The sequence below is a fragment of the Haliotis rubra genome, unplaced genomic scaffold (assembly GCF_003918875.1).
Source record: "Haliotis rubra isolate DU_JTF1 unplaced genomic scaffold, ASM391887v1 Scf1126, whole genome shotgun sequence".
NCBI lineage: Eukaryota > Metazoa > Mollusca > Gastropoda > Lepetellida > Haliotidae > Haliotis > Haliotis rubra.
In genome coordinates, this window is record NW_025765033.1 from 145,629 (window position 1) to 158,047 (window position 12,419).

At 42.4% G+C, this 12,419-nt stretch overlaps 1 protein-coding gene across 1 annotated transcript in view; it reads right to left on the minus strand.

The window, feature by feature from the left end:
- Nucleotides 1–12,419, minus strand: part of LOC124290640 (tetratricopeptide repeat protein 41-like) — a 61,709-nt gene that overhangs the window by 28,401 nt on the left and 20,889 nt on the right. Inside the window, 5 exon segments of the mRNA XM_046727418.1 lie at nucleotides 1,767–1,939; nucleotides 3,022–3,242; nucleotides 7,413–7,620; nucleotides 8,521–8,814; nucleotides 8,817–9,361. Coding sequence (XP_046583374.1) covers nucleotides 1,767–1,939; nucleotides 3,022–3,242; nucleotides 7,413–7,620; nucleotides 8,521–8,814; nucleotides 8,817–9,291 — 1,371 coding nt within the window. The 5' untranslated portion in view covers nucleotides 9,292–9,361.

Genomic DNA, 12,419 nt, shown 5'->3' on the forward strand with positions numbered 1-12,419 from the left:
AATGGATTATTTACTGACCGCCGCCATATAGCTGGAATATTGCTGAGTGAGGCGTAAAACTAAACTTAATCACCCACTCCAACACCCTTATTACCCACCCTATCAGACACTACACTACCTCCTGTGGGTGAGGCTGCCACACCTTCACAACCCACCCCTTGCCAGACTCTACACTACCTCCTGTGGGTGAGGCTGCCACACCTTCACGACCCACCCCTTGCCAGACTCTACACTACCTCCTGTGGGTGAGGCAGTCACACCTTCACGACCCACCCCTTGCCAGACTCTACACTACCTCCTGTGGGTGAGGCTGCCACACCTTCACGACCCACCCCTTGCCAGACTCTACACTACCTCCTGTGGGTGAGGCAGTCACACCTTCACGACCCACCCCTTGCCAGACTCTACACTCTCCTGTGGGTGAGGCAGTCACACCTTCACGACCCACCCCTTGCCAGACTCTACACTACCTCCTGTGGGTGAGGCAGTCACACCTTCACGACCCACCCCTTGCCAGACTCTACACTACCTCCTGTGGGTGAGGCTGCCACACCTACACGACCCACCCCTTGCCAGACTCTACACTACCTCCTGTGGGTGAGGCTGCCACACCTTCACGACCCAACCCTTGCTAGACTCTACACTACCTCCTGTGGGTGAGGCAGTCACACCTTCACGATCCACCCCTTGCCAGACTCTACACTACCTCCTGTGGGTGAGGCAGTCACACCTTCATGACCCACCCCTTGCCAGACTCTACACTACCTCCTGTGGGTGAGGCAGTCACACCTTCACGACCCACCCCTTGCCAGACTCTACACTACCTCCTGTGGGTGAGGCTGCCACACCTTCACGACCCACCCCTTGCCAGACTCTACACTACCTCCTGTGGGTGAGGCTGCCACACCTTCATGACCCACCCCTTGCTAGACTCTCTACACTACCTCCTGTGGGTGAGGCAGTCACACCTTCATGACCCACCCCTTGCCAGACTCTACACTACCTCCTGTGGGTGAGGCTGCCACACCTTCACGACCCACCCCTTGCCAGACTCTACACACTACCTCCTGTGGGTGAGGCTGCCACACCTTCAAGACCCACCCCTTGCCAGACTCTACACTACCTCCTGTGGGTGAAGCAGTCACACCTTCACGATCCACCCCTTGCCAGACTCTACACTACCTCCTGTGGGTGAGGCTGCCACACCTCTCACCACCCACCTTGCCAGACTCTACACTACCTCCTGTGGGTGAGGCTGCCACACCTTCACGACCCACCCCTTGCCAGACTCTCTACCTCCTGTGGGTGAGGCTGTCACACCTTCACGACCCACCCCTTGCCAGACTCTACACTACCTCTTGTGGGTGAGGCAGTCACACCTTCACGACCCACCCCTTGCCAGACTATACCTCCTGTGGCTGAGGCTGCCACACCTTCACAACCCACCCCTTGCTAGACTCTACACTACCTCCTGTGGGTGAGGCTGCCACACCTTCACGACCCACCCCTTGCCAGACTCTACACTACCTCCTGTGGGTGAGGCTGCCACACCTTCACAACCCACCCCTTGCCAGACTCTACACTACCTCCTGTGGATGAGGCAGTCACACCAACATAAACCATACCTTGACAAACCCAACACTACCTTCTGTGGTTTACACTGTAACACCTGCATTACCCAACCCTTACCACACCCTACACTACCAGCTGTGGGTAAGGCTGTACCATATTCACTACCCACCCCTTGCCACTCAGCACTACATTACCTCCTGTGGGGTGAGACCGAGGGATGTTCCCAGCTCATCTATCCCATCAAGCACCAGGACACACGGACCGAGGGAGGCAGAGGCCAGGAATGCTTCACATGTCTCCGGGAAGCTGGTTGGCTGGTCTTCGCTATCTATGGGCTGAGAGGGACTGCTGGAGTCATCCCACGTGTCTGTCAATCAAGGTTTACAACATCCAGGTTAGAATCGGTCTTCAGCAACCCATGCTTGTCATAAGAGGGATCGGGTTGTCAGACACTCTGACTTGGTTGACACATGTCATCGTATCTCAGTTGTGTAGATCGATGCTCATGATGTTGATCACTGGATTGTCTGGTCCAGATTATTTACAGACAGATGACTTAGCTGGAATATTGCTGAGTGTGGAATTAAACAACAAACAAACAATCATAACAGCACTTCTATTGATCAGCAAACAGTCATTTTTGCAAGTTTCAAACTTCCAACAGACTTATCACTCATGAGAGCAGTCTGACAGCACCCCTATTATTAGCATTGTGCCATATGAACTGGGATGAAAAATAGGCTTGTTGAGTGTCCCATTATTTTTCAGAAATAAACAACTGATTGTGTTCTCTCTCACTGTTGCATGTGCTCTCTTGCATGCCAATATTTACAATTTACATTATACAGCTCCTCGATTGCTTTGTCAAAGTGTAGAGTAGAGACATGTATTGTTATTGTAATTATAAACTCCTTAAATATAATCAACTACAGCTCCATTATATTTTAGGAATTAGAAATACTCCGACATTCCTTTCTATGTAATGAATGGGTGAATACCATGAAACTTTCATACCATAACATGGACTTACGACAATCATGACACTAAGGTTGCTATCTAAAATGGCACCCACATAGAATGGAGATGCTTGTGTTAAGTTTGTTTGTTTGTTGTTTAACGTTGCACTCAGCAATATTCCAGCTATAAGATGGCAGTCTGTGGACCAGACAATCCAGTGATCAACAGCATGAACATCGATCTACACAACTGAGATACGATGACATGTGTCAACCAAGTCAGTGAACCTGACCACCCGATCCCGTTAGTCACTACCTACGACAAGCTTTGGTTGCTGAAGACCAATTCTAAGCCGGTAGAGTGGAGATGTAATTACCCTAGATAATCACAGATGCTTCTGCATGTGCAGCATCCACTTTCCACAAAAGTGTCTATGCTCATTTTCAATATCATATGTCTACGACTATTTTGGCATGTCCAGTGTCTACATACCTTGAGAGAGGAAATGTGTGCGTAGTTGCTTGATGCAGTGTGCGAGGAAGATGGTGATGTCAGTGCTGTGTGCGCTGCAGCCAACAAAATGGTGGATGACTTTCATATCAGGGTTGTCTTCGTGAAACACCTTCAGCCATTTTGCAACCAGCGCAGACTTGCCTGACCCTCGCTCCCCCGACAAGATCATTAATGACTTCCTCTTACTGGTCTCCTCCTTCCTGTTGTCATGGAAACACATGTTGCTTATACAACATTCTTAATTATCAGACAATTCCAACATTTTTAAGTCACCCCCAAAATACACTTACAACAAGGTCTAACAAAACCTATCCTCTCAGCCTGTAAGCAATTATATCTGTAAAGCTAACTGAATCATTCAAACTAGAGGTTGATAGCATGAAAAACAATCTGAAATGCAAGGACACACAACCAACCAGGTTACACACTCAAATCAATTGTTTGATCGGCATTCTAGAAGTTGGTGAGTTAAAAATGAAACATACAACTTTATGGATGACAACTTCTTATTTAATGCATAGAGCGACGTTTCGATGTAGATTCTTACACCGTTATCAAGCCTGACACCATTATCAAGCTTGATAACAGTGTAAGAATCTACATCGAAACGCAATAAACAAAAAGTTGTCATCCATAAAGTTGTATGCTTCATTTACAATCAAATTACATGATATCCAAATTTTTAGATTTGTTAAATTCTTGGGCCATAACAAAACTGTTTGTTGTTCTAAAAGTTTTAAGGGGCATCTTATCCTTAAAGGAAGTCAGACACAGGATATTTAATGTTTTGCAATGCTTTTGGGAACTTAAGATTTTTTATAAAAGACTTCGCTTTTTATTAGCTGGGTGGCAGTCGGGTAGCTTAGAGGTTTGCGTTTGTTTGTCATGCCAAAGACCCAGGTTTGATTCCCCACATGGGTACAATGTGTGAAGCCCATATCTGGTGCATGTGTTCCCTGGTTTGAAACTGCTGGAATATTGCTAAAGCAGCATAAAACCATACTCACTTACTCACTTTATTTAATATAGGCTACCGAGCAATGGTATTTGTTTTTATTTGTTTGTTGGTTGGTTAACAGCAATATTCCAGCTTTATCGCAGCAGTCTGTAAACAATTGAGTCTGGACCAGACAATCCAGTGATCAACAGCATGAGCATCGATCTACATAATTCGGATACGATGACAAGTGTCAACCAAGTCAGCAAGCCTGACAGCTTGATCCCGTTAGTCGCTTCTAACAACAAGTATGGGTTGCTGAAGACTTGAATTCTAACCCGGATCTTCACGGGTCTTTGTGATGTAGTTGCTGTTAGGGAACAACAACGTTTCTTCAGCAAACAAAAAACCATTACATGAGGATGATTACAAATATAGTGATGGCCTTTACAGGTATGAGGAAACATTACATTAACACTTGTGGCCCTCTTAAACTGCCGCGCCAACTTCTAAAATTGTAAACTTTGTAAGGCCAATGTATTTAAAATGCAAGAGTGACCTTTCTTACACCTTGCGTACTGTTTTTGTATAAGTGTAATTGATTGAAATGGTAAAAAGCAAACTATATTACACAATCTGCTGTGTCATGATCATGATAAGGTTTATTGTTTTCAGTTGTGTAAGATATGTTTGTTTTCAGTTAGCAACACTAGAAATTACAAAGTTGGTTCGAAATATGATCTTCAGACCTTTACACCAATTTAATTATGGATAAGAAACCGGAAAACCAAAAATAATGCTTCACAGCTTGATAGTTATTCTTATGACATACCATGAGTAAGGAGGCATAATGAGAAAAAATTATCATTGATTTGAGATTAACTTCCTCAGGATAACTTTCTGAAAGTTAAAACAAAAGTAAATAGGCAATTTCCTTAATATTACAATATGTTTGAAACAAATGGGTCTTGTCTGTAAAAATATATGTACAGGTAACACTTCGCAGTTTTAACAATTCTTATGAATTAATATAGTGATCTAAACGCGCCTTGGGTACATCTAAATATATTTCTTTAAATAGATTCAGTTTAAATTAAACATTTAAGCCAAATAGTCCCTATCGCAGCTTTGCACTAAACATGATAAATGTGGGTAATGACATAGTAAGGTGTTATATCAACAGGCTGTACATCACAGATAGATACGGGGTACAAGAACACCTAGCCTCTGAAATGAAAATATTTTCCAGAGAAGAACATTCATTCACTGACACAATTGCAGAAACTGCAGTAATCTAGATTTGCAAACCATTATAGACTTGCATGGGCTGTATTGGATATATTTGTTTCAGGGTCTGTTTGACAGGTGAGGTGAGGTGAAATTGGGTTTTACGTCGTGCTTGAGAATATTTCGCTCATATGATGACGTGCATGCGTGTGTATGTGTATGTGCGGCTGCTTGTACTAGCCCAGACTTAAGCTGGTTTTATAGTGCTAGCCCACTGAGATACCATGCCGCAGTAAAGCATGAATACCCCACTCAGACACAGTATACTGACTCCGAGCCGACCAGTCCTTGTTGTACCCATTAATGCCGAGCGCCAGGCAGGGACCAACAAGTACCATATTTTAACGTCTTTTGGTATGACGCGGTCGGGGATCGAACCCACGACCTTCCGCTCTCTGGGCGGACGCTCTAACCACTACACCATGGAGGCGGTCCTGTTTGACAGACAAGACGATGAATTTGAGTGAATGAGTAAGGTTTTATGCTGCTTTTAGCAATATTCCAGAATTATGCTGGTAGGAACACCAGAAATGGGCTGTTGGGAATCGAACCCTGACCTTCAACATGACAACCAAACACTTTATCCACTAGGCTAACCCACCGCCCTTGAGTTGCCATGTATCACAAATGAGTCACGGAAACAGCTGAAGAGGAGATGAACACTGAGAGAAACATCACAGAATTCACAGTTTATTTTGCTAGTCCTACATCTGCCTGCATGTGATGTTCTGCTGAGCAGGTGACTGAATACAACAGACCGTGGATTCATGTTAAAATAAGCATGTATCCACTGCAGGTACCACCAGCAAGGTAGAACACATAAGTAATCTTTGGCTAGGTCTATATCTGTGGCCAACAACCTCAGACAATAAACAATTGCCAGGTTGCAGTGTGTACAGTTGTCTGCCATTCTAAGCAACATTTTTTGCCTCTGATAACATGACTTTTTAGAATTTGGCATTAGAAATGCCATCCATAACAAACTTGGGGCAACGAGGACATGCTAAGCTAATTTTGTTTAAATGAGGGGGAGTTTCTGATTATTTTCTTATCAGTTGTGAGGAAATTAGTGTTTCTTTTCCTGTTCTTCGTTACAAAGACTTTCTCTAACCCACACATTTGTCATTCATATTATTATTAGCTGCTAAACCTAAGGGTTTGGTCTAGTTTTAGCACAAAATGGCAAACAGAAAAACTGAATGTGAGTCAACTAGTCAGTTGGGTAAATCGCTCCTTTAAGTGAGTGAGGGAGTATGGTTTTACTCGGTTTTCAGCTGCTGACTGACCGAGTATGGTTTTACGCCGTTTATAGCAATATTCCAGCAATATCACGGCGGGGGACACCAGAAATGGGCTTCACAAGTTGTACCCATGTGGGGAATCGAACCCGGGCCTTCGGCATGACGAGCAAACGCTTTAACCACTAGGCAACCCCACCGCCCCATCGGTTTTCAGCATTCAGCAATATCACAATGGGGACATTAGACATTAGGGCTTCATGCACTGTTCCAATGAGTGGAATTCAATGTGGCTCACTTGAACACTTGAACCACGACACGCCCCAAGCTTAGGAACAGTTTGGGGGTTTCAGCCATATCCTTCAATGTCAGCTCTATATAGGAGTAATGCATGCTGAAGATTGACCTCTTGATGAACTCAAATACAGGTTTTAAGGAGAAAATAGAACAAAGATCCTAATTAGGGATTATCTCAGAAGTGAACCCATTAACAGCTGATCCTAACAAACTTTCAGACCAAAACAGACATTTGTTACTTTACAAGAGTATGTGGAAAAAAATGAGAGCAAGCGTCACTAATACTCCTGACCATGCCTCCAAACTTAAGCTGTTCAACAATTAATAATAATCATTCTTGACAGAAATACAAGTTCTGTACCAAACTTTGCACTTAGTCTGTCTCACAGTCCCTGAACCACACTATTTTCCACCCAGCCCTTTCTGCAACGCTAAAGCCCAAAATGAAGCAACTCTAGATTTCCTCTGGTTCAGATTTTCCCATCTCACTGGGGCTCCTTTTCAATTTAAGAGGAATTATTTCTTTCTATGAAAATTACATATATTCAGAGAATAAGCATTAGTCTAACTGAATGCTGAAAGAACAATGACAGTGTGTGCAGGACACCCACCTCTTCCTGAGGGCGCTGCTGGCGGAATAGGCTCTGTACTTGGAGAAGGTCTCGACCTCCGATTCCATATTGACCTCATCAAGGGCTGACAGGGCAAAGTCGGTCAAGTGCTGCATGATAGTGTCACTTGTCGATGAGGCAATGAATTTGTGTCGAAGATTCTCCGCAAATGACTCCTGAGACATCCATTCAGTGTACTCCTCTGTATCTGGTTGAGATAAAAACAGTTGGCTATGGTTTAACAAAGAAAGAATTAGGAGCGATACACAAAAAGAAAGGTTTTAACTGTTATGTAAGATACTGCAACATCTGGTCTCAACAAAAATACCATAATGTGACCTCATGTTAATAATTGCTGCAGTATATAGAGGTCAATATAAGACATATCATTGACAATAAATAGGATCTATTTCCTTAAAACAAGGGGCTGTAGTTGAGTATATTCATGAATTTGGGTTAGGTTTCACATCGCTCTGCAGAGTATTCATTTTACATCACTGTGTCAATTTGATGTAGTAAAATCAGCATATGAATCTCTTCAATACCTACATCACTACAAAACAATTTAAGAAAGAAAGAAGAGAAAGAAAACAATGATGATTCTCCACAACTTCAAATCAGTATGTTTACTTCTCAACAAGAGGTTTCAATCCTACATGTTTCAGTCTATATCTGACCCATGAAGATCCGGGGTAGAATAAGTCTTCAGCAACCCATGCTTGCCACAAAAGGCGACTATGCTTGTCGTAAGAGGCGACTAACGGGATTGGGTGGTCAGGCTCGCTGACTTGGTTGACACATGTCATCAGTTCCCAATTGCGCAGATCGATGCTCATGTTGTTGATCACTGGATTGTCTGGTCCAGACTCGATTATTTACAGACCGCTGCCATATAGCTGGAATATTGCTGAGTGCGGCGTAAAACTAAACTCACTCACTCACTCACTCACTCACTCACTCACTCACTCGCTCGCTCGCTCGCTCACTCAGTCTATATCTCCAATGATGATACACTGCATCATTGTAAAGCAGTACGAATCTCCTAAAATCCTTGATTACCACCAAACAGTCTAAAAACAGTTGAAAATTCCCCACAACATCTACTTACCTATGAAACTCTCAAAGTCTTCAAGAGGAGGATACAACATGTCCACCACAGCTGTCCAGTCATTGAACACCAGGCTGCCCAGCTCCTCCGGGGTCTTGAAGTACTGCACTGGCAAACCCTTCTTCACAATCCTCTGCTTCAAGTCCGCGATCTTCAGTCCAGCATGCTCGCTCTCCTCCCGATAAATACCACACGCAGCTTCCTTCTCATCCTCACTCAGGTCAGCAAACTTGTAGTCCAAATGTTCCGCCTGCCTGAAGTAGAAGTTGCAGTGTTCACTGTCCCCTAGGAACGCGCCTGGATGATCTCCAGTTCCGTTAGGCTGCAGTTCTGGTGAGACTCCTCCAGAACCCACTCGTATCCTGCAGACGCTGCCACCATGTAGTTCCTGTCCAGAGGTGGAGAAGATTCCGTGATGCCAGAGAAACATTTTGGGAGTGTTGCCGAACTGTCTGGGCGATACGGGCCGTAACACTCGCCTAACAGACAGATAAGGAATGGCATGCATTTGTGGATGTAGTCAAGGAGGAGGCGCAGAAGCTGCCCGTTTTGGATGATGTTATCATCAGGCTTCCAGCGAATATCAACAGGGCTAAAATAGGCACCTCTTTTTAATGAGAACTCTACAATACGAGGGTAGATCTTCTCAGCTAAGAAATTTAGTTCATCCTCAAAGTCAACTGGAGTTGCACAAATGTATGGACAGATGGGTTTCCGGATCTTCAGTTCCTTCCCTGTGTCCCGGAACTGTGCTAGGATCCGGACTCTCATCCAAAAAGTCCTCAAACATGGCTGCCAGTCTCCACCCATGGACACCTTCACATCTTGAGTATTCTTACATCTGTAACAAAAATAGGAAGTTGTAACTATGCTTTTATGATTGAAGTCTCAGTTTACTGTCAAATGTTACTGTCATAGGTACTGGTGTGTATCTGCAAATGGAGGATATTTGTAGATCAAATCAAATCAAATCAAATTAGACATTTGTATAGCACTACATATCCAGAGTCCTGCTCATGTGTGCTTAGTCGAATGCTCATTTGAAGAGGATGGTTTTGAGACAAGATTGGAAACTGTTAATATTTTCCGATTTTCTGACCCATCGTTGATTCTAAAGTAAAAGACTATCATTTCAAATTACACAATCCACACGTCATGGTTGGGCAAACAACTATGTATATTGTTACAAGCAAATATTGACATGATGTATGATAGGTAAATAGAATATGGATATGTAACAAATCAAAACTGATAAGAATGAGCAGTTTCTTTATTACAAGTCCTCACACTTGGGTGATTTTAATGGACGCTTTAAGCAGAGTTGCTTAGGTCGGAATTGAGTAAGCTTGTCATGGTGATTGAATCAATCAGGGTCGAGAGCTTCATATACCCTACTGTATCGGTCTTGCTTATAGGAGACGAAAGACCATCTCGTGTACATGTTCCATCTTCAGCTCATTACAACTGATTTTGAAGTCAATTATAAAGCCAGTATTTAATAAAATCATCACTAATTCATCAACATTTAAGTTTTAAAAAACATAAGAGAAAGAAAACATACATTACAGAATGTATAAACATACATTGGAGGAGTTAGTCTTTTCCACAGTACCATTCAATTCTGTACCTCAGCATACCTACTTCAACAATCAAACACTTATTTCAATGTCATACCAGGAACTGCAAACTTGGACGTACACTTGACCTCCTCATAAATCAATCGAGAGTGAGATATTGTGATATGTTGTAAGGAAAGTATAATACACGACAGTACAATCCTAGATAAAGCAAGAGAACAACCAGCACAATCCAGTACAATAAAAACTTCCTTGGAGTGGCTGACAAGTATTTATTGTGTCCACACTAGTGCCATAACACAAGCTCATAAACCACTGTTATCAGTCACAATACCTCCGCTGTACAGATGGGTTAAATATTTGGAGAATAAACTACAAACTATGATGAATTACATATTAATTACTCAAGGCTCTGTACTTACAAACCTAATTCACTTGATTAGATAATATATAACCCTAAGTTACATTTATGTTATTCTCTACATTATCTATGGAAATGGGGTTTTTTGGTTGACACGTCATTGGTTCCTAATTGCGCAGATCAATGCTCATGCTGTTGATCACTGGATTGTCTGGTCCAGACTCGATTATTTACAGACCGCCGCCATATAGCTGGAATATTGCTGAGTGCGGCATAAAAGTAAACTCACTCACTCACTATAACCTGATCGGTACTAATGCTAATGTCGCTGATAACCCTAACTCATGATTTAACACAGGCTATTGTTAGTCACAGCATTAAAATCATAATCCACAAGTAGCCACTGACTACCTTCTTATAGAAACAATATATAAAGGTATACATTTGGCATGTAAAGAATCCCAATTTTGATAGTTGTGACTACTCAGTCAGGTGTTGAATCGATCATCTTTTCTCCTTGACCTCCTAATTTCCAGGCAGGGGTAAATTCCCAATCAGAATTAATCTGCCTGGGTAGACTACTAAGCCATGGATTACAACAGTCCCAGTTTTAATCTCAACTGCTTAATCCTTAGACGCAAACAGTCATCAGGCACACCTCAGTAAGGAAGGCTGACCTAAAAATGATCATTTCAGATATCTTAATCCTGATTTATTTAGGCTTACAACTCTGATCTTGATAAATATGGAGTTTCGTGATGACAATCCAGTTCTAGTGCAGTACTGTAAATATTTATGATAATTTCTGTAGAAATCCCATTGTGGGTGTGTCTGGGCTGAACAGGTTCACCTAGGATGGGAATACAGTACATAGAACAGAGTTTCTTGGACTTCAGTCTTGTTCCACATCAAAGCAACTGTGGCATATGTGGTCTAACCTTTGGCAAGTGAGTTTGATCAAAATTGCCTCTGTTCACCCAGCATTGAATGGGTACCCGGTGGTATAAGATGGTCATTGACTGTTAACCTTCTAGTGCCTCACGGTGAGTGAGGCAGCTTGGGTTAACGAGGGTAATAATATCTGAGCTTTGCACACAATTTGTCCTTAGCGCCGCTGAGCATCTTTGAGGTGGATATTAGGCACTCTACAAATGTATTAGATATTATTATATATATTAATGTGAGTTTTGAAGAAAGACAAATTACTAAAACTGCAATCAACATAGTCAGGGTACTAGATACAATTTTTCAATGCAGTTACCATGGTAACATCCTTGATAATTTTGAAGAATCTTTTTTTCATGTATTTACAATTTCCACAAACATTATCTATGAACAAATTCAGACCACATTAAGCTGGGCATTTCAAAGATGGCTGCATATATGACCACAGATTTGAAACCTGACGTTCAGTCATGGTCATTGGAGACCAAGTGTTTGGTAAAACTAATACACTAATCAAGGCAGATTACATTTAGCTGAAACACCATTGCCATGTACTCTAAATGATTGCTTTGCATGATGCGACCAAAATATAACTTATGTTTCATGTGTTTTGATTTCTGCAAAGTCCATGCAATGAGAAACTATTTTTCCCACTAACTACATCAATGTAGTGATTAAAGAGTGCAACTAGTCACAAGTGTATGACCATGTCAAAACACTTGGGAAAAATGATACCTGCGTGTTGCGTGCCACGATCAAAATCACTCCTCTTCGTTGAAGACAAATACACAGAATTATTCTTGAGTTATGGCTTTTCAGACGCTTAAGGACATCTATTGTTTTCTGGATTATCGCAAAAATTGTAAAATATATCATTAGTTTAATAAAGACAACTTTACCTTAAACACAAGCCATTATCTAAGTATTTAAAATGTCCCTGTGATGCAACCTAACTTATCACAGTGAGAGTAAACAATGCCCCCCATATGATGTTCGAAAACATATACCAGAAATCC